The following is a 22338-nucleotide window of genomic DNA, read 5'->3' on the forward strand; positions in this document are numbered from 1 at the left end:
GGGGTCTCCTAACCAGCTGTCCTCTCCAGGTTCTGCTGGTACACTGCTCCTGCCCCTTCAGGCCCTAAGGGCTATACAGCCTTCCCATTGTTACTAAGAGCTATACATTCAGGCTCCCCCTCTCCCAAGGGTGCTTCAGCATTCCTGGCTTTTCCAGATTTGTTCATTGTCCCTTTTTGTCAACTCCCCTTGGTTACCCAATCTAAACTTCCCTTCTCTAAGTGATGTGAAGACATGCCTTCCAAGGCTCATTTTTCCCTCTGAAGATGGAAGGCACGAAATTGGGGATGTAGGTGAGTTGGTTCCCTGGCACTCACAAAGCCCTGGGTTCAAGCTCCAGAATCACTTAAACTGAGCATGGTGGTACACCCAGGTAAGCCAGGACGTGGGAGCTGAAGGCGGGAGGATCAGAAGTTTAAGTTCATTCTCAGTTTAATATTAACTATGAGGCTAGCCTGGGATACATGATACCCTGTCTCAAAAGGGAGGGAGGGAGGGAAGAAGGAAGGAAGGAAGGAAGGAAGGAAGGAAGGAAGGAAGGAAGGAAGGAAGGAAGGAAGGAAGTAGGGTTCTCTGCTGACAGTAGCCTGCAAGAGGCTTGGAGAGAGGGGTGACATTCTAAGGCCTCTACCGTAAGGAGCAAGAATGGATTTATCCGAGAGTAAGGGTTGCGGAGAGTGCAGAGGGTGTCACTACCACACTCCGTCATCTGGCGTCCTCATGGCCCGACATAGTAGGTGTAGAAGTGGGCTGAGCAGATTTGGAACTCTGCTAGCTGGGTACAACCAAGGAGAGCAGGACAAGGGCATATCAGAGAGAGAATGGGGGAACACCTGGGAGGGTGCTGTGGGGTCCCCCACTAAGGTGAACAAGCCAGCAGGAACAGCCAGCCAAGGGCATCTGAACATGGGATTTGAAAGCGCTCTTCCCAGGCGTGGAGAGCTGGTGACAAGAAGTGAGGTGCTAGGTAGGTTGTCCATGGAGACCCCAAGGTCTTGGGGGTGGGCAGGAAGACCAGAAGCTGCTAGCTTCCGTCTTGGACAAATGAGGGGGTATGGCCAGGATGTACAGCCACACTCCGCGCACATGCACGGCACACATGCACAGCCACACACCCACACCCACCCCACACAGTCACACTCTCGCGCACGCCCACAGCCCTCCCAGACACTCCAAACACCCTCACATGCACTCACCCTCACACGAACCCCAGACAGCAGATGGGGCGCTCGGGTAATTGGTTAAACCTGTTCCCGATGTCTGGCTCCGCCTTGGCAGCGCCCGTCTGACAGGAAAGCTGGCTGGGCCTGCACCGCTAAGCCTGCTGCCCCCCATCCCCTCCCCCTGTGTGGCTGCCCTGGAGCAGGGTCCCAGAGAGGCCTGTGGGCTAGCTGGCTCCTCTCAGGCAGAGCCTGGTTCTCTAGTCAAAGAATGCTTGCTACCCTGTGGGATGCAACCAGAGCACCTGTGAGGAGAGGTTGGTAAGGACAGCAGGCACCATGCAGAGACCAATCTGGGAAAGTTCTGTGGACAAGAGGAAACAGTGTGATTGCTCCAGGAGAGGCACGTGGGCTGGGCCTGAAGAGTTAAGAACTCCTGCTTGCTACACTTAGTGATGCTTGTGCCACTCTGTGCTCTTAAGGAGCTCAGAAGAATCAGGCCATCATTCTGTGGGGCTCTGGAGGTCAGCACCACAGATGACAAGTGGCCAGGCCCGCTTGCTTAGGGAGGCCTGGCCTGGCAGCTCACCCAGACACAGGGGAGGAAGCCAGTGTCCACTCTCTGGCCCTTTGCGGGCCTCCCTCTCCAGGCAGGAGCCATCGGGAAAGAAGGAGCAGCAGTCCTCCTGTCTTCTCTCTGTTCGGCTGCATCTGCGTCTCTTCGTCTCTTCGGGAGAGACTTCGGTTTGTTCCCTGGAGAGGGCCCAAAAACTCCCAAATTAGCAAACCTGGCAAGCCTGCCGCTCAGAAAATAGTTCATCCTGATTCCATGTTTTTCAGGCTCACAGAAGCCTTTATTAATGAAGTCACAACACCAATATTTACCGTCTGCGGGAGAGGCACAACATGGGGGGATGGAGGGGGCTCCCTGCCCCGCCCCAGCAGGCCTGCCTAGGAAGATTGGCAGGTTTCCGGTCTTTCTAGTCCTTTATTTTCTTGACAGGGCATTCTGCTGTGATCTTCCAGGACCCATCCCCCCACCCCACCCCCCAGCCAAGCATGGTAGGATCTTCAGAGGAAGGGCTCACCCGTTCTGTCCCATCACCACTAGTGCTGAAAGGGAACCTCTCCTCACTCCCATCCTGCCTGTTCATGCACACCCCACACACACAACTACTGCACTTGGTTGGCAGAAAGAGTTGTTGTGGGTTTTTAAATTCAGACTTAGCCAGGTGAAGACTTAAGATTCGAGGGATGTGTTCATTTGATGGAGGAGGGATCAGGAGGAACAAAGTTTTTTGGTTTCTGGAAATTGGAATGGACATCAGCTCTCGAGACAGGTAGAGCAGAAGAAGGTACCCACAGGACAGTGGGAGTGTCCTCAGCAAAAGAACCTTGTGTGCTCGGATTTCTGCACCTAGCCCTGGCAACATGAATGGGATCAACCTGGCTCAGATGTCCACAGGGTACTCACCAATGTCCCAGATAGGAAGAACAGCACAGGCCAGCAAAAGCCATGGCAGCTCACTCAGGGACACTCAGGGACACCAGGAGCAATGTAGGAGAGGCCACAGGTCAGCACAGGACTGAGAAAGGGGTGACACTATCCTGCCTGATCAGGGAACAGAGCCCTCCTGGTCACAGCATGGAGGATCTTCTTGGATATTCACAGAGGCCACTTAGTGTCCATGTTCTTCCCAGAGAGCAGACTGGGGTCAGGCAGGTGGCAGGGACTGCTGAGGGATGCTGCGTTGACCAAGTGTGACTGGACACCACTGTCTAGCCAGGAATCGGTGAGTTGTGTAGGACAGACGTGAGGTGTGGATGAACCAGAGGAAGAGGAGATGAGGGACCCAAAATGGAGACATAGGGGTTAGGGAGAAAAGGAGGTGCTTCTGCAGATGAAGAAACAGATTACTCAGGAAGTGGATGGATGTGGCTGCCAGGGGATCTTGGGACAGTGGTTAGTGATTGCCATTCATGTCAGCAGAGTGCTAGAGTGGGCGGCTGGGGAGCTCATGGGAGGTGAAGTAGAGGCGGGCCTCGGTGTTGGTTGGGGACAAGACTGTTGGAAGTTCTCCAGGATGGAGGAAAATGTGTTACGGGGGAAGGACAAATAGACCAACTAAAGGGCAGAAGGACAAGAGTCACTGGACCTGCCTTGCCTTCCTTTGTTGACGACCTCTGCAAGCCAAGCTCACCATCAAGCCCATGAACACCAGGTGTGGTGGCTCATATTACAGTCCAGCACTCAGGAGGCTGAGGCAGGGGATTGATGTGACTAGGAAGCCAGTTTGGGCAACAGAGTAAGATCTTGTATCTGAAAAAGAAACAAACAAAACAAACAAACAAAACCAACCAAACAAACAAACAAAAGCTGCCTCTGGTTCTTCAGGACAGGCACACATCTGTGTGGGGCCTGGACTTGGAACCTCCTTAACCCATCCCCGGGACTCCTTCCTCTGGATTCTCCTCAGCTTGAGAAGCCACTAGAGTCTGTATGTGCAAGGAATCTCTGCCGTCCTAACCCTCCATGAGTTCGGAAATACCCAGCCGAGGCTTCCCTTCAAGTTCCTGGGCCCTGAGCACCCTTACTGATCAGCCCCCACTGCGCTGAGAACGAAACTCACCAGCCCAGCCAGGCTCTACAGTTGAAGATGGATGGCTGTGTCATTAAGAGAGAGATTTTTTTATTATTCCCATAGGGAAGGGGACATGAGAGGATCACTAAGAACTATAGCAGGTACCTGGAAAATAAATTAAAACAGAAAGTCTCAAAACAAAGACAGAAAGAGACATGGAGAGCAGCTGGGAGGCTGCAGTGATGGGTGGCCCACCCAAGCAGCAGGCTCTCCACCAGAAGGCTGAGCAGTCCCAGGCCTCAGCCAGCCCATTTTCTTGTCCCTCTGACAGTGATGGCCCCAGGCTCCAAGCCCTGTGGGGCCGTGACTCGAGGCCTCCCTGCAGCCTGGCTAGGGACTGGCCAGAGTCCAGCTTGGGCCCCCTGGGGCCCTGGCCAGCAGCAAGCAATACTCTGCCCGTGTGGGCTCATGACTGTTCCCCTAGTCATTAGAGGTGACATCAATGTCCTCCCCCGTTGGCCTGCTTCGTGGCGATACGCCACCGGTTGATATGGTGAGAACCCTTCTTCTTCTGTTCAGACTCAGGTCCTTCCTCCTCCAGCTTCTGCCGTTTGTATTTTGTCCTCCGATTCTGGAACCACACCTTCACCTGGGCCGGGAGGGAGGGAGGGGCACAGGTAAGAAACACCCAAAGCAGCCAAGATGGCCTCTACACGCCAGCTAACCTGGGAGTCAGATGGGGAAACTGAGGCTACACAGGCCAGGGTTTTCTCTTCCAGGCATCTGCGCCTTGACAGGTCTGGAGGACTGCTCTTCAGAAGCAAGTGAGGAGGGCTGGGAAAGGACTGGGCCAGAGATGAGGGCAGTTTTCCAACCTCTCTCCAATAAAGACAAAGGAGGGGGTGTGGCTGCCGAGCCTCCCGGTCCCTGCAGCCACAGTGAGCAGACAGAAGAGAACTCTGCCAATATCCAGAGAAGATGTAGTCACCCCCAGAGGGCCCGAAGCACACGCCATCTCCTGTGCTGGTCCCACAATGCCGCACAGAGACAGACAAGGCTTCATAACCTGGAGTTGGAAGAACACGGCCTGTGACAGCCAGACTACATCTAAGATCCCAGAACCATTAACGGATACTGAAAACTCACATGCTGTCGTCGGTCAGCCTCATCCATCCTGGAGCCCTGTCCTAGCAGTACTGTGCAATTTTCCTACCCACTTCAGAAGCAGAACTGTGCAGGCCAGGGCTGTGTGGTGGGGAACCCTTGTCCCTCAGGTACCAGCTCCTCGGGGCAGTCTGAAATTCACCCATGAACCTCTGACTTCCTTGGACAGACAAATACGGGGAGAGTTTTGTCTGAGGCCATACCCCTGGACACAGGGTCAACGCTGCACCTCCTGGTCCTACAGAACAGGCCCTTGTGGCCCATCTAGATGCCACAGGTCACACAACAGCCAGAAGAAATATTAGAGGACAGAACTGAGCGCCTATTTGAACATAGAGAGTCTCCCACTTCCGTGCCAGGCAGTGGGAGTCTCTGTAAGAAGGAGGGTGAGGCTTGCACAGCTGGACAAGCATCTTCTGTGATGATAGGAACAGGCCTGTGGTTCTAGGCATCTCCAGGAAGCCCCATTTAGTCCCATCTCTATCATCTTCCTTCCTCCTCTCCCAGCTCCAATCAGTCCTCCTTCCTCCTCCTCTCCCAGCATTACTGGGTGTCCACAACACAGCTCGCACATCCTCCCATGAGCGGCTCCCCATGCACCCTCAGCACCTCCACACCATGCAAGAAGCACGGGCCCACCCACTTTGACTGTACATATCTTCACTTGGCCTTGAGCACCAGCCAAGCCCAACTCCTTCTGGTGCTAGCAGAAGAAATTGGGGTACCCTCCTCAGCTAAGTCTCTTCTCTCCTATGGTCTTACATCCCTCACCCACAGGAGAGATGCTTTTGGAAACCCTTGTTGTGCCAAGGCACCTCCTGGTCTCCTGTGCCAGTGGATCCTCTGGGTAGGGGTTGTGGGGAATGGCATGGCAAGTCCTGAGGTTTTCCTGCGAATATCAGCATGGTTAAAGCAAGCAGGGGCTGCCTGCTGCGGCTGTGCAGACAACATTGGTGAGTTGTTTGTGTACCATGGTGGTGGTATTGGTGGTGGTGAACAGTTCTGACAACTGCAGTGATTGTGGAAAGGGGGTCTAGAACCCAGGGCTGGGCTGGAGGCAGCCCTTGGGGACAAGCACACACAGCTGTGAAGGCAGGCAGTGGCAGCCAGCAGTGGGACTGGCATCCTGGCCGTAGGATGGTTTCATGCCTAGGATGTGCCAACCTCACACACCCTTCCTCTCTGTCATGGAGGCCCTCCCAGGTTCTTCTCACAATCCCAGCAAAAGGCCTCCACTGAGCCATCTGTCCTGCCACTAGGTTGATGGTGGGAACACTGATGCTCAGTGTTCCAAATGCCACCAGCCCAAGGCAAGGAAGCTGGTCCAGGGAGCATCTGGCTCCTGGCCTTGGTGGATGAAGTTAGAGAGAGGGACTCCTTCCCTCCTATCCAAGGCAGGGGTCAAACTTGTAGCCTGTATACCTCTTTTCAGGTAGACAGGAAAGGCTATTGGGTGCTCTGAGCTCAGGACTTCTGGATTCCATGCCCACTTAGGCCCTGGATGGTTCTCAGCACACCACTGGCAGTCAGCCCAGCTCCTGCCCTCCACCCCAGAGCACACTGTGACTGTGCCATCCAGTGGGTGGATGAGCTTACCCTGCCTCCTGTGTATGACTCAGGTCTGGATACAGGATGTCACATCCGACAAGTCCAAGTGGGCTGGATGCAAGCAGTTTCAGATGGCAATGGACAGCACCCAGAGACAGAGGTCACTTTCTGCACCCCTCTCCCTTGCCCCATCCTCAAGTTTCCTTCTGGAGACTCATGATTACAGTGTCCTCTAGTGGGACAGACCTAGGATGCTACCCTTGCCTGGCAACTCTCTTCCAACGAAGAAAAGTGTCCATGGCAGAGCAGAAGCCCAGGACACAGCTTCAGGCCTGGCACATCACATGAAAGAGGATCCCAACTATTTTTTTTTTCCAAAAAGAATTAAAGTCGCCAGTCTTCAGTTGGTAGAGTACTTGCCTAGCATGCACCAAACCCTGTGTTCTAGCCCCAGGACCACACAAGCTAGAGGTGATGGCGATGTCCATAGTCCCAGCACGTGGAAGGTAAGGACTGGAGGTCATCCTCAGCTCTATAGTGACTTTGAGGCCAGCCTTGATGACATGAGTCCCTATTTCAGAAACAACACTGGGGACAAGAAAGCAGCTTGCTCCCTCTCTAGAAACCAGGGCACAGGCCTCTTCTCAGGCAGCCTGGCTGTCTTGTGCAGAACAGCCCTGGGCTGGGTATCCAGACGCTGTTTCTAAAGCCTATAATAATAGGGACAGTTGTGACTCCGTAATAGTACAAAAGCCAGGACGAACAGTGTTGGTACAGTGTACTCACAGCCCTGGGAGACAAAAATCTATGCATGGGCGAGGAAGAACAGAAGGGAACGGACCCAAACCACCAGTGGCTTTTGTCTGTTCCCTTAACTCTTCTGAATTTTCTTTAGCCCATTACTGATATCAAGAGTTCTTTCCCCCACCTCCACCCCCGGATTAAATACAAAGAAAGGAACTGACTTGCCAGGGTAATAGTAGATGACGGTGACACCCTATAACCTAACCCAGCTAGGCGACCCTGGGGTCAGCCCCTTTGCTAGAGGGCAGAGGCCCTGTAAGGAAGGCAGATCACATAGTGTGGCTACTAGCTCCATGAGAACCAGTTGCAGAAGGCCATACCTGTCAATATATTCTCTCCACCCAGCATCAATATTGTTTACCTCTCTTAGCCCCAAAAACACGTGTGGGACATTGGCTGGAGGCCCCACCCACCCAACTTGACCCCAGTTGTTTGAGGGAGAAGCTCCTGTGGTCTCCTGAATCCTCACTTCACTGAGTATCTCCCAATTTCATAGTGAAGCCAGCCAGACCCTTCTGAGACTCCCCATTTGGGGCTGCATTATGTAACCTGGGACTCTCACTTGGCCTTCAAGAGCCTGCTCAGGCATTCCTGGACTCCAGGGAGACAAAGCAGTGTCTTCTTCTGGCTTTGGAGTTAAGGCCCAAGGCCCAGAGGCCTGTCCAGGTGTGGCCATCCAGTTGGACAGGGGTGGAGTGACCCAGCCTTGTACTGTAGGCAAGTGGTACCAGGGACAGATCTGGAAAATGGGAGGAACCATCAGAAGAGGCCTAGAATGAATCCAAAAAGGGGCTGGGGCAGTGCTAAGTGCTAAAATGCAGAGTCCTTTAGTGGACATGCTTTTGCAAGAGGGTTTTTTGTTTATTTGTTGGGGGAGGGTTGCTTTTATTTAGTTTTGGTTTTGGTTTTGGTTGTCAAGACAGGGTCTCACTATGTGGCTCTGGCTGATCTAGAACTCCCTATGTAGACCAAGCTGGCCTGAGCATCAATTCTTTTTCTTTTTCTTTTTTTTTTTTTTTTTTTGGTTTTTTGAGACAGGGTTTCTCTGTGTAGCTTTGCGCCTTTCCTGGATCTCGCTCTGTATACCAGGCTGGCCTCGAACTCACAAAGATCCGCCTGGCTCTGCCTCCCAAGTGCTGGGATTAAAGGCATGTGCCACCCACCGCCCGGCTAAAGTTTTTTTTTTTTTGAGCTGAGGATCGAACCCAGGGCCTTGTGCTTGCTAGGCACTCTACCGTCGAGCTAAATCCCCAACCCTTCAATTCTTAATTCTGTATTAATTGTTTTGGGAGAAACCAAACTGTTTGGTTAGCTTCTACGGCCACCTCAACACACCCTAGAATTTTCTGAGAAGATAATCTGTTGAGGACTTGCCTAAATCAGATTCGCCTGTGGCCATGTCTGTGGGAAATTCTCTTGATGATTAATGTAGAAAGACCCAGCCCATTGTGGCCGAGCCAGTCCCTGGACAGGTGGTCTTGAACTGTATAAGAAAGTTAGCTGAGCATAAACCTGCCTGCCATCCGTCAGGCAACATCCTCCGTGGTTCCTGACGCACCTCTTTGGCTGTGAAGTGAGTTCCTTGGTCAAAGCCGACCTGTGTGAAATAGCCAGCGGGCCTACTACCTTCAAGTACTTGCCTTGACTTCCCGACTTGACTTCCTTCCGTGACGGACTGGAATTAATAAACTCTTTCCTCCCTTAAGTTTTTTTTTTGGTCAGGATATTTTAGTAGCGGCAACAGAAATAAAACTAGACTAGATAGGAAAAATTTGTACACAGGAGACTTGAAACCAGGAAGAGCACAAGGAAGAGAGAGAGTGGATTAACTACTTGCTGGACCCATTGTAGAGAAGGCAATGCTCATCTCGAGTCATGTGGGATGAAGAACAAGAAGCTGCTCTGGATGGACCAACAGACCACTTCCTCAGAGGACTGTACGTTATGGTGAAGACAGACATGCATGCGTGAATACGTGCACGATGGACAGTGAGCTTACAAGTATGTGGAAAACAGCTCCTGTTAGTGTTTCAGAGCTCACCACACTTAACTTCGGAGTGGTCTGCTGTCTTGAACAAAGGAGGGCTCGCCCTAGCTTTCCTCGCCCCTCCTCCAATCTCAGCCTTTCAGCTCCAGGTGCCTGTACACTGTTCAGAGAAGACCCTGTCCTGTCTTCAGGACGTCCAAACGTCCCTGTCAAGATCTTGTAACTCTGACATGGGAAGTTCTCCTTATGGTCTACTGTGCTCTCCTCTGTTTTAATTTAAGCATGTCTTCTTAGTCTGTCGGTCTCAGACACAGAAAGTCCTTAGAATAGACAGCAGCTTGGCGACATCAATCAAACCACGCTCCAGCCTGCTCTCTTCCCTGCCCTCTCTTGGGGATCCGTGTCTTATCTTTTGATCATGTCAGCCTTCCTATGCCCAGAGTCAGCTCAACCCTCACTCCCCCAAGCTGAGGTCACCTCCAACTTGTCCACTAGCTGTAGCCCTCTCTCCTCCTAAGCCATCTTGTGTCCTGCTCCCTCCAGGCATCCTGGATCCTCACCCTCACTCCGCTAACTCACCTACCTCTCAGGTCTGTGTCCCTGTCCCAGCACCTCAGAGGACCACTCTCACCTCGCTTAGCTTCTCTGTGCCCCACCCACCACATGGGTCTTCTAGACTATCAGGAATATGGAAACACTTGAGCCAAGACTTAGGAGAAAGGATGTGTTATCCCAGAGCCACAGTGAGTTCATGTCAAAGGTTTTTTGACTTTTCTCTAAAATTTAAGTCACTTGGATATCTCCCTCTTACCTATCCCTCCAAGGGCAGAACATTCCATGTCAGGAAGCACCCACCCCCAAAAGTCTGTGAGGAAAACCCATAGGTAGATAAAGCCTCCCAAGATCTCTCTCCCGCCCTGCTCTCAAGCCCCAAGATGGCATCTGGTTTTGACATCTCTGTCTCCATTTTAATTTGCCCTCTTCAAATCCTTGCCTTCCTCTCCTCCCACTTATAATCCAAACCTTCCAGGCCAGAAGCCTGCTGAGAACCTCCCACCTATCTGGTCTCCTCTGATCCCCCTCAGCCTGAGCTGTGACTTCAAGAGGACTCGGGTTGCTTACCCTATGCTTGACCTGCAGCTATGTTGCATTGCATTTAGCCTCCACCATTAGGTGAAAATTCTCCAAGGCCCAAGACCACATTCCTGCCTTTTCCCTCACAGCTCAGCAAAAGTAAAAGGCAGACACTGCTGGTCTATTCTAGGGGTCACTGGAACACTTAGGTTAGCCAGGGACAGCACTCATTCCCATGTGTCCTGCCCACCAACATCTGATGGGTACTGGATGCACTGGCCGACGTTTTGGTGTCCATGGAAGTCAGCCTGGAGGCATCTCATATGGTGAGCACACATCCTTATGGTGTTAGAGGTCCTGATCTGACCCAGGTCTAGATTTGCCAAGCAGCCACATGGATGCCAGCTTAGATGAGTACCTTCCTGGTCATACCCCAAGGCTGCAGCCCAGCAGTGAGAAGCAAATAAGTATAGTACAAAAGGGAGAGCTGTCTGCATCCCGGGGTCCAACTTTCCATCTCCTGGACGGAGCACCCTCATGGGTCATCCCAGCATGAACACCACTCCTAGCTAAGTTATACAGCTCTGCACCAGGTAGCTCAGGCTACCCACCTCCCAACACCTCAAGCTGGAGCTCTGCCAACACAGAGCTCCTCATCTCAGATTTATCCATAGACTGCCTTTGTACCACCAAAGCCAACAATCCACTAGGACAGTATGAGTGGACAACTGGAGGGAAAAAAATTGTGCGGGAACAGCCAAGGCAGAGAGCAAAGGAGTAACTGAAAAAGCCTGGCTGCGTGTGGGGGATCAAAACAATGTGCCTGCTCAGTTAGTACAGGTGTTTTGTTTGCTGATTTGAGATAGAGTCTCACATAGGCCAGGATGGCTTTAATATAGCTCAGGATGACCTTGAGCTTCTGAGCCTCCTGGTTCCACCTCCCAAGTGTTGGGATTATAGGTATACACCAGTCTGCCTAGCTGAAAACATTTATTTTTAAAAAATAAATTATGTGTTTGAATGTTTTGCCTGCACGTTTATGTGTACCATGTTATGCAATGCCCATAGAGGCCAGAAGAGGGTGTTAGATCTACTGGAATTGGAGTTATAGATGGTTGTGAGATGCCATGTGGGTCTCAAAATTGAACCTCAGCCCTCTGGAAGCACTGAGCCATCTCTCCAGCCCCATGCCTGGCCTTTATTCAGTACACATTCACTGAATATCTACTCCATGCTGGGCACTGTGCTGGATCCTATGAAGGAAATAAACTTGACCTCTGCTTCCCACAATCAAGATGCTCAGACCTTTTGTTCACCATAATTACTCAGGGAGCTGTTGGAAAATGTTCCTCCCTTGGACTGCATCTTGGATGTCCTAAGAGCATCTCCTGGGTATCTCTGTATTTTAAGAGCTCCCTGGGAGATGGATGCAGCTGATCTACAGAATGACATATGGCCATGACAGATAATTAAGTCATAACAGCAAAATGTGATGCATATTAGGAAAGGGAAGGGAGACACTGTGAGTTCTGGGAACATGGAGGAGGGATCTCATACACACACACACACACACACAAATACAGAAAAGTCAGAAATAGAAAGTGGATGGATAAGCCTCACAAATTCAAGGCTGGAGACGACTCTGGCATTATTTCATTCAGCCACAGCAATGTGACGACTGAAGCCTGGAGAGAAGTTTGAGCCAGAGCTGAGTTGACAAGATGATGGGTAATCATCGGCAGGTGTGTGAAGGCATTGTTAGTTGCCAATAGCTCTCTAAAGATGGATGGTGGACATACAGAGGACAAAATGGATGAGATAATCAACAGATGGGTACATGGAGGTTATTGTTAGAAAGAAAAGCATCTAATTTGGAGAAAACATTTACCAATTTGGGGAGAGAGTTTAATGAATGCAGACAGATACAAGTTGCTAGATAAAAGACAGTTACATATGCGAGGCAGAGCACAGAGGCCTGACAAATGTAGGTATCATGTTAGAAACACATAGCAGGGAGCTGATTGGAGTAACAGATACAGGTAAGTTTGCATGTCGAATACTGAGAGATGGATGGCTAATTATACAGCGTGTGTCCAAACAGTAAGTTTCAAGGACAACAGAAAGGTAGCTCTGACGATGCATATTGAATGTGGCAGGAAGAATGTTGGCCTAGGGGATACCTAGGCAAGGCCTTTATTATGCTACTAATTTGACATACTACTTTAAGCAAAGAGAATGGACCTCACAAGGAATGGGAATGGATGTTACTTGAGTTCATGTAAGATACCTCTAATCCTCAAATAACTTTTTCCAGATGAAGAAACAGCTGAGAGAGGTTAAGCAACTTGCCCATTGTACACAGCAGGCAGCTAGGCATTCAAAGTCACATCTGCTAACTTGGGTACTCTGCTAGCCCATCTCTCCCCTCAGGGTCTTTACCTGGAAAGACAAGGCTACAAGGAAGGTTTTTCTCAGTCCCCCAGGTAGTTCTGTGATGGGAGGGGTTGTTGTTCTGTATGTAAAAAGAACTTCATTCCTGAAGAAACAGGATTAACTAAGAATCCTGATAGTTACCAGGGCTAGAAATTCTCTTTGGTTTTGTTCTAAATGTATGTCTGAAATGTCCCATAATAAAAACGAAAGCAGCAACCAGCCTGTATGAACTGACATTGTTAGAAGCTAAAATTGACAGGAAGCTAGATTCAGTTTGAAAGAAAATTAAACATGCTCTCACTGTGCTAAAAAATGGAAAGTTTAAAAACAATGACATGATTTCAACAAGTGCTAATCTGTGGGTGGTAGAATTATAAACTGTTTTGTTTTCTTACATTTCTGCAATTAACATTTAATAAATATTACTTTTTACATGAAGTTAATTATAAACACCATTCTTAAGCTGACACCTTGTTTTAAACAATAATTGTAAAGCACTGTTTGCCAGGAGGGAAAAGAGGTGTTATTTTATTAGCTTATTTTTTAAACATTGCTTTCTTTGAAATAGTTTTTAAAATTAACTCTGTTGCTTTGTAAGATTTTTTTTTTCAGTTAGAGCTGTCAATGAGCAACCCCTGAGAACCTACAGGTTCTACAGTCCTGTGGTACCCTGGAAGGAGGTCCTGCTTCAACTGTTATAGGGGGTTGCAGATATTGTAATCAAAACGCCAGGACCAGTGGGTGAGATCAGTATAGGGAGCCTAGGGTGCATCTAGGGACTCTGTCTGCCCCATGTTACCCCAGAAGCTAATGGGAGGGCACAGGCAGACCCCCTACCTGAAGAGGGGTGCTTGAGAGTTGGATAGCAGGGGGAGAACGGGAGGGAAGAGCAGCAGAAGGTTCAGTACCAGCAGAGAAGGAGCTGAGCTCTGGGAGCTGGCAGGGTCCGAAGGCCTAAACTGGAGAACAGTCCAGTACACCAGCTGGGGTGAGAGTCCCTCAGCTGCTTCAGTCCTTGTGCACAGGAGTGGACCAAGCATTTGATGGCACTTCTACCCGGTGTTCACATATGACGAGGTTCTTACAAAAAAATAAATAAATAAAAGCCCACGCTTGCCTCCTTGGACGTTCCCTAGACTTCTTTAATGTCTTTCCTTAAATAATAAATTACTAAACCCTACCTGGGAATTGTAATGTCCCCCCATTCAAGCCCCCCAACACCAATGCAGTTCACTTCCTCTCCTACTCAGGAGCCCTGCATCCTTAGTCTACTGTCTCAGTTGCCAAGACACTTTCAGAGGCTTATGGCTTTACGGTGAACAGCGAACATGCTACAGTCCTCAGAGCCCTAGCTGATGATGGCCCGCGCGCGCGCGTAGGGATCAGGGTCACTCTCACACTCCAGTTAAGGAGCTGACCTCTACTGGCTCATTCCTTCTGTTGTGAAGCTGACACTGGCTTTCTTTGTCCACACACCACAGGTGCTGAAGGTCAGCTGAGGTCTCACCCGCTTTGCTTACTAACGTCAGCGCAGGCAGGGCAGAGAAGACCGATCACCACCCCCCACCCCACCCCACCCCCGCCGTCCCCAAACACACACGCGCAGACTTGTGGGTGCTGTGTCATTTAGGCGAGAGATCTTCGCGGCCTGGGCGCACTGTGGCTACGCTTCTGGTGGGATCCTTAGCGCTGATTATAAGACCTGGGAAAGCTGGGCAAGTTGGCTTATGTATGTGATCCCAGCACGCAGGAGACGGAGAGAGGAGGATTGCTGCGAGTCCGAGGCCAGCCTGGGCTACATAGTGAGACCCTGTCTCATTACAAAACAACACTCCTGCAACTTATCAGGGCAAGCACAGAGAAAGGTTTCGGGGGGGGGGGGGGGGGGGATGCGACGCTGCAGGTGGCCTTTGGAACCTGAGGGGTAGGGAGCCCTGCACCCAACCGCCCACCTCAGGCACCCTGAGGCTGCAGCAGGGGGATGCTTACCTGCGTCTCGGAGAGGCTGAGGCTGCCAGCCAGCTGCTTCCGCTCGGCGCCCACCACGTAGTGATTCTTTTCGAAGGCTCGCTCCAGCCGCAGCAGCTGCGAGGGCGAGAAGGCCGTGCGGATCCGCTTGGGCTTGCGTGCGAAGGGCCCGTGCAAAAGCAGCCCGTCCTGGGGAACGTCGCTTGCTGCAGCCCAGAGGCGATAGCAGCAGGCGCAGGTACAGACAGAGAGAAGGGGCGCGGTGAGTCGCAGGCCTCGGCCGCGAACGCCCTGCCACTTCTGCAATCCTGACAGGTCCTCCACTTCTCCCTTTTCCCTTGCCGCTGCCCTGAAACCACACTCCAGAGCTACCCGCAGGGGACGACAAGCAGAATCAACTCTTCAGCCAAGAGGCGAGTCCAGGCCTGATGAAGGCCCTACCGGCCCAAATTCATCGTTGCCAGGGGAAGCAGAAAGGCCAAGGGATGACAGAAGTCCCTTAGGCCTCTTCCTGCGCCCTGAAACTCTACCTCCACCGGGACCCCAAAGACTGATTAACTTTTAATTATCTAGTCCTGAAGTGTCCTCGTCCTAGACCAACTATAGAGAGGACAGGGCTGGGGGTCAGAAAGGTAGTGAGGGGAGAGCAAGGCTGATAGGTAGATAACTAGAAGTCATCCACAGACCCTAAGGCATGCTTAAAGTACTCCTACAGCTAAGCGCTCAGGCTACTGCTCGCCTGCTGAAATACCCTGCTAGCAGGACTAGGCTCCACCACGCAAGAGGTAAAAGCAAGCCAGGTCCAGCAAGCAGACAGACCCTGGAGTTCTCAAATCTACTTCTTTCTGCCCTTCCCTTCTCTCCTCCGGCCTTAAACACTGTGAAGGCAGGCTCCTAACCGAAGGCTGGAAGAGTGGAAGCTGTTCTCATGGGAAAGGCTCCTGCTCGCTCCCTGAGTAGTCCTGAGCTGAAAGAATATGGAAGTAAATATCTAGAAGCTGTCCTCCCAATATATATATAGATATATTCATTTCCCTATGGCTGTGTGTAAATATATACTCCAGCTTCCCCTCGTCTTTTCCTCCCATTACTGTACAAGATTTCAGAGTGTGACTGTCCCTTGGCAAAGCTCCCACACTCTGCTCCTACACTGAAAAGGACTGAGTAAGACTGGGGTGGTGGTCAGGAAGTGTAAAAGCCAGAGCAGGCTTCTACCCACAGCTCCAGCTTGGCAAACCCCCCTACTGGGCCCTCACACAGCTACACATTCTCAGGGACTCATAAAAACCCTGAGACCCAGCACGCACTTGTCCTCACACAGTGGCCTGTATCAGTTCCCCTGACCCAACAACACAGAGTCCTAGATGGGATGTTTTGACAGATTTAGCTGTTGAGATTGACTGATCCAATTAATTTCTTCAGAGATGGCTACTAGGTTGACTCAATTGGACCTACTGCTTTGCTCTTAAGACAGTAATCTGGACAATTCAGATGCGATCTCCCCTTTCTGGAAAAGCTATGTAAGTGAAAGTCACGTCATGAGGTGCCCTTGTTAAAATTTAGCTGGAAGACTAACTGTATCCCTCTGCCGGTTGACTATTCCCAGGCTTTGGAAGCCTACGCCAGTCACCCGGGTTGCTGGAATCTTGTTTGGAACCCAGTTGTCTGGGGTTGGCCTCCTGTCACCTGCCCATTTCAAGTGGTTGGGTCTGCATTACTATACAACAGGATGAGGGGATGTCACTGAGGACTGAAGGATGGACATCTGCCCCCTAAGCCATTGGTGGTAAAAGCAAACCTAGGATCCTCAGGCCCCATTGAAGAAAGAGGAGTTTCAGTTGGGTAGAAGAAGGACAGTTAGAGGAGGAGGTAGTCTCCCAGAGAGAGTAAGAGGGAAAAAAATGAAAAGTCTATTTTTGGAGTGAATAAGAAGACTCGAAGTCCTGGGTGAGGACCAGTCTGGAAGTCCAGGGAAAGGTGAGAAATGTGGATGGGAAGCCTTTATTGAATAAATTGCTTCAAAAGCCCACATTATTCAGAGTCCAGGTAAAGCCCCAACGGGGGTTCCCTGTGGACAAATGATCCAGAGAGGGGTGTGCGGGGAAAGGCCTGTCTATCTCAGCATTCCGAGGGTTGGTATCAGTTGCTGGCTGGCCTAACCTATATTTCCATGCTGTAAAGCTGCATGGAAAGAGCACACAGGTCTGAGTAAGTGGGATGAAGAGGTGTGCAGGGAAGTGTGGAGCTGAGATGGAGCTCCGCTGCTGTGTTCTTTAACGGCTGTAGTGAGGAGCTGGGGAGTGTATCCATCACCTGAGTGGTGGAGGCGAGTGCTCTCTGTCTTTTTAAACCCCACAGGGTGAGGCCTGTCCTAACCAAATGCTTCTTTGCCTCCAGTCCTCGGTCCTGCTTGGCTCAGGGAAACTGAATGTCCTGTTGTGGTGGTCAGCAAGCACCCCAGTATGTGTCCACATACATGGGCTGAATCGTAGTCTTCCTGACCCAACTATGAAAGCAGCAGGAGGCTATCAAATTATCCAAAATACTGATAAACGATGACAAGCTATTTGATTAAAAAACCCAAAGCTTTTTCCAGTGGGAAAGATGTTTAGCACTAAACTAAACACCCGATGATATGAATCAATAGCTACATGTTTCGGTAAAGACAAGGGTGGTGAGGTGTCTGTGTACCTGGGAGCTTCTTTCTTTGACCTGTGAGAAAGGGTCCACCCCTCCCTACCACTTCCAGGGGAGCCTACACAGTTCTTGACTGGGCCACAGAACAGAACAAGCTTGACTGGGATGCAGCCTGTTTGGACTCAGCAATTTCAGGCTGCGAGAGAGGGTGTCAGTTTCAGACACCCATAGGAGAGGAACATGAACCCATCTTTCCCTGGAATTAGGAGTTAAGATGTGAAAATCCCCACATCTCTCTGCAGGCCTCTGCAAGGTGATGGCTGGGAGCTAGCAACGGAGATTCTAAGAAGCAAGCTGCGGGAGGCAGCGGGAAGGAGAATCCGAAGCGCCCTGGGCTGGAGCCCCAGTCCTAGATGGAGAGGCCGCATTAGCTAAAGACTTGGAGCCCCGCACCCGGGGCGGAATGGTCTGGAGCTAGAGCCGGGAGAGATTGACCGTAAAGTGAAGATAACCTCTTCCCTCCTCCTCCTGCTTGAACAAAGGCGCCTTTGGAAGCTAGTACCCACAACCGCAACGGGTTGGGAGGGTTGGGTCTCTCTTAGTCCCCTTCAGACGTAGCTCTCCAGTCCAGAAAGTTCCCGATCTCTGGGAAATATCACCAAAACGAGCCAACCTCGCTCAACCTTCGCAGGTTCCTCCCGTTTGGCCCCCAGCTCTGAGGTCCTGACCGTGCACCCCGACTTCTCCTCTTTGCTTAGGGGAGAAGCGGCTTCCAGGCGCCACCGGCTCGCGCTGCCCGAAATCGCTGCGCACAGAACGCGGACACGGTTCCTTTTCGTTCTGGTAGGGTTTCGTTTCTTGCATCAAAACGGGACTGAAATGAGCATCGCGGAGACCCGGTTCTCTAGAAAACGCGGCGCCGGAGGGCCTGGGACGGCTCGGTTTTTAGCCCCGAGGCCCGGCGGGATCTGGAGGAGGTAGCGTCTTGGGGACGCAGGCTTCAGGGCCGCCACGTCTCGGAGTTGAAAGGGTCGGTCAGCGCCCATCGGACTTGCGAGTTCGCAAGCGCAGCCACACTGGAATCCTTCTCCGCGTCGAGACGCGGTTCTGGAGAGAAAAAGCCCACCGTTTGTGCAACTCCACATCGTATCAGCTAGGACCGATGGCTCAGGGAGCAGCGGAAATTTCCGAGAGGGTTTTGCGGAGAATGTGTTGGCTGAGGATCTCCGAGCCCAAAAGCTGGATCTCTCAAAAGGCGCCACCAGCCCGGGTTGAGCGGGATCAGCGCTCGAGGCCAGAGGTGCGAAAGGTGGAGAGAAGGACCTGAGACTCCGGACTAAGGGCGGGAAAGTCCCATTCAGGAGGCACCTTGAGTATGTTGAGCCTCTTGAGTATTCCTAGCCTCAACTAGGCTAGGAGCCGGCAGCACCCTCTCCTCCAGGGCCCCTGATCCTTCACCAGCCCAGGTCCCTTCAACCGTGGGCTCACAATTTCTAAGACTCAAAACTCCGACGGTGGGCATGAAGCTGAAGATAGAGCCCACCGGGGATGCGGGTAATTAGCTAAATCTGAATAAAACCTCATTTTAGTAGTAAGCATTGATGTTAAGTGGTGGGAAATGTTAGCTAAAGCAGCTAATACAGTAGACGTTTTCCTTCCCGCCTGGGAAAATCTTTGAGGAGAAAAATCTGCCCACCTAAATGCTTGCTGAAGTTATCACGTTATTGGATGAACAGGATTTTCTCGGTTAGTATGTGGTGGCCAGGTGAGACAGGGGTCATTGTCTGACAAACCAAGGCCCTCTCCAAATAGCTTTCTCCGAGGCAGTCAAGCAACTACAGCTAAAGCTTCAAAAATCTTTTTATCATATAAATAATTGTATCAAATATCAGATTCACCTTGGCCTGGCCACGTAGCCTTGGCTTGCTGTCAAAGTAGTTCCTGGAGTCAAAGTGCCAACCTTGTCTTCTTTTTGCTGCTGTTTCACGAAACCCTGAATTTACCCACGGAAACTCAGAAGGCTGAGGTCCACTCTATACCAAAGTGGGAAACTAAAGCAACTGCTTTAGGTATCAAGGCCAATCTTTTTTTTTTTTTTTTTCCTTAATGAAAGGAAAAACTACAAATCCAAAGAAGAAAATGGACTGCAATAAACACAACTCTCTTTTCTTTGAGAAAGTCAGATAACTGGCGGGGTGTGTGTGTGTGTGTGTGTGTGTGTGTGTGTGTGTGTGTGTGTGTGTAAGGCGTTTGTAGGGGTCTTAATTAGCAAACCAATTGCGGTTGCAGACCCTGGCGGACCAAGACTAACTATGACCTTAAAAGCCCTCTTCCCCCGCCCCCCACTCAAGAAGACTGTCCTGAGCGTCTAGCAGCCGGGGTGGGCTCCCTGAGGAGGTCAGTGGTGAAGAAAGCCTGTTTGCTTACTGCAAGCCTTCCCCACTTTAGGTCCGAGAGGCCACAAGTGACTTGGAGAAGTGTGGCCAAGGTTGCTGAGAAATGTCCCAAGAGTGAACACACCACACTGCCCTGCTTCCCACAGAGCCAGGGCACGCAGGTGGACTTTCTCCTACCCCGATGCGCCAAGAGTTGTGATGACCACGAGAGCGAAGTACGGTCACAGCTCAAAGCTCTGGCGCGGGAAGGGCGGAGGGCCCCGCACTTTCAGGGATGGGACCAGTTTGGTTGTAAAGGAAACTAAGGTTGGCCAAAGGAGGGTCAGAAAAAAGCTACTAGGATGCTCCTGGGCTTGTGTCCTAACCAGCCTCATTATTATTATTTTTTTTTGAAAGCGTGGAGGTCCCAACCTCACTTCCCGGGTGGGAGATTAGCACAACAGACCACAAGCTAATCGCCTGCGCACAGCCAAGGCTGATCCCCGAGCCTTGTCCGCAACAACTTCTGAATATCCCCGCCGTGGCACCGAGCCTCTCCCGCGTCCCCGTGTCACGGACACAGCATGGACACTCACCCTGGAAGCGGTGGCCGAAGAAGCGATTCCGAAGCACCCAGGGGTAGAAGTGGAGAGGGTCCCGATGCTGGGCGCCGAAGAAAGAGTGAGGGGGTTGCAGCGAGGAGGCGCCCAGCTGGTGCGCCGGGTGCACCGTCAGCGCCGGGTGGTTCATGGCCTCGGGGAACACAAGCTCGGGCCCTCCGTAGAGCGAGCGACCGGCGCCCGCGGCGGCAGCGGCCGGAAAGCCACTCACAAAAGCCGCCTCGGCCGCACTGGGGTGAGGGTAGTTGAGTGCCGTGGGCCTGAGGGGTTCCTCTGAGGCTGCCACTGCCAGCGGATGGGAGCCCGCGCCCCCACTGCCAGGGCTCCCGCCCGTGCCACCATCCTTGGCCACCAAAGATTCTATGGTGAAACCCCGCTTGGCCGCCGGCTGGAACATGATCGCGGCCGCCGAAGCGGAGCGAGGTAGCGGGGCTATAGGAAGCGCTCGGTTCCCTGGCGCTGCCGCCCTGCGGGGTGTGCACGGAGCCAAGCACATGCACTCACGCCCGCACTCCTCACCTCCCCCGCCCGCCCGCCCGCCCGCGCTCGGCCCTTGCGGGCGAGCCTGGCGCGGAGCGGCGAGGGGCGTGCGAGAGTCCTAGCACCGAGTTGAGCCACTGCGCACGGCCAGGAGCGTGGTACCCGCGGCCCAGTGGGCAGCTCTCGGCAACCGCCCAGGCTCGGGCTGCGTGTGCTACTGTGAGTCGCTTCTGCGGTCCTCCTGGCTCTCTCCTTTACAAGTCACGCCGCGACCGACCCCCGCCCGCGATCCTCCTAGCACTGCCCGGCTGGGCCTCCGCTGCTGCTCTGCTTGGAGAGAGTTAGCGGGCACCTGCCCCGCGCTCGCCCATTGGCCGCCGCTCACCTGCCCCAAGGTGGGGGGCGGGGCGGGGCGGGGCGATGGATGGCGGGTGGGGGTGCGGTCCCCAGTCGGAGGCAAAAACCGGACTGGAACATTGGCACTCGATCTGATGTCTCCCCTCCCCACCCCACCCCGCTCTGCATCTTGATTTCCTGACTCGGCCCTTTAGCTGCCAAGGCAGACTTGGTCTGAAGGGGACATCTGCAGTACTGGGTTCGAGGAAAAAAACATCAACTCTTCCAGAGTGAAACGCAGTTGAACGCACTCCCTTCGTCCTGGGACATCGTTTCATTTCTTAGGGAACTTGGATCCCAGCGTAAGATGGGTGTTTGGGGTCCAGCCTAGATACTCTGGAGAACCTGCTCCGCGTTCGCCTAACCTAAGGGAGTCCTCCCGCTGCTCACCCACCACTGGCCTCAAGAGCAGTATTGTGAAGCTGTGGTCATGTTCTTGAAATTTCGCGTTTTCTGGATATTTCGGGGTACAGAGCTTCAAACGGGACGTGCATTCTTTTCACCAGGGGCCAGGTTCGCACTGTCCGGGAAGAAGCCGCAAGAACCCATCGCTCTCCGCAGCTCTCCCGCAGCAGTTCGCAATGCTCCATCCAATGCAGAGGTTTTACCAGGCCCCCGTGCGGCCACTGTCTCCCACCGGACCGCGGTCCTCAAGCTCAGTGCGATCTCGGGCTCCAGTATTTCATGACCAGGCCAAAAGGGGGTCTTTGGGTCACTGTTTCCTAAATTGGAGCTGGCCTTGTTGCTCTCCTGCCTCTCAAGAGGACAGGCCAGCGGTCCTTTGGTAACAGTGGCAACCTGGCCTCTTAGACATTCCCCTTCCACCTGCGACCGCGGGGAAGTGCGCCAATCTTCTTAGGCTAGTTTCCATTGCATGCACTAAGCCCGAAGAGCGAGAGGGCAGTTGACTATTAGAACCTGTATTCTGTAAACTTTCCACCCCAGCCTTCTAGGATGCTGTGGCCTAAGAGGGCTTTAGTTTAGGGGGTCCGGACCCAGCACTTGCTCACGCATGGCTGGGAGGAGGTCAAAGAGAATTCTGCCTTCTTGCCGCTGTCCGGGTGAGTCCTACCGGCCGGAGCACGGCCCGAGGGCTCACATCCAAGCTGG

At 52.3% G+C, this 22338-nt stretch overlaps 1 protein-coding gene across 1 annotated transcript; it reads right to left on the reverse strand.

Annotated features, from left to right (window-relative positions):
* Positions 1-3830: 3830 nt before the first annotated feature.
* Emx1 (empty spiracles homeobox 1) lies at positions 3831-21241 on the reverse strand. The gene is made up of 3 exons (XM_052721062.1): positions 20329-21241; positions 14742-14926; positions 3831-4391 (listed from the first exon to the last, which is right to left on the reverse strand). The coding sequence occupies exons 1-3, from the start codon at positions 20846-20848 to the stop codon at positions 4242-4244; spliced, it is 855 nt and encodes a 284-aa protein (XP_052577022.1). The 5' UTR covers positions 20849-21241; the 3' UTR covers positions 3831-4241.
* Positions 21242-22338: the final 1097 nt, after the last annotated feature.

The sequence above is a fragment of the Peromyscus californicus genome, unplaced genomic scaffold (genome assembly GCF_007827085.1).
Source record: "Peromyscus californicus insignis strain IS unplaced genomic scaffold, ASM782708v3 Scaffold_6__1_contigs__length_162567912, whole genome shotgun sequence".
NCBI classification, from domain to species: domain Eukaryota; kingdom Metazoa; phylum Chordata; class Mammalia; order Rodentia; family Cricetidae; genus Peromyscus; species Peromyscus californicus.

Excerpts from the sequence above, each read along its gene's own strand:
- Emx1 (XM_052721062.1), bottom strand. The coding sequence starts at position 20,848 with ATGTGCTTGGCTCCGTGCACACCCCGCAGGGCGGCAGCGCCAGGGAAC. Across the intron at positions 14,927-20,328 it reads CTTCGGCCACCGCTTCCAGG|CAAGCGACGTTCCCCAGGAC; the intron begins GTGAGTGTCCAT and ends TCTGGGCTGCAG. Across the intron at positions 4,392-14,741 it reads TCAGCCTCTCCGAGACGCAG|GTGAAGGTGTGGTTCCAGAA; the intron begins GTAAGCATCCCC and ends CTCCCGGCCCAG.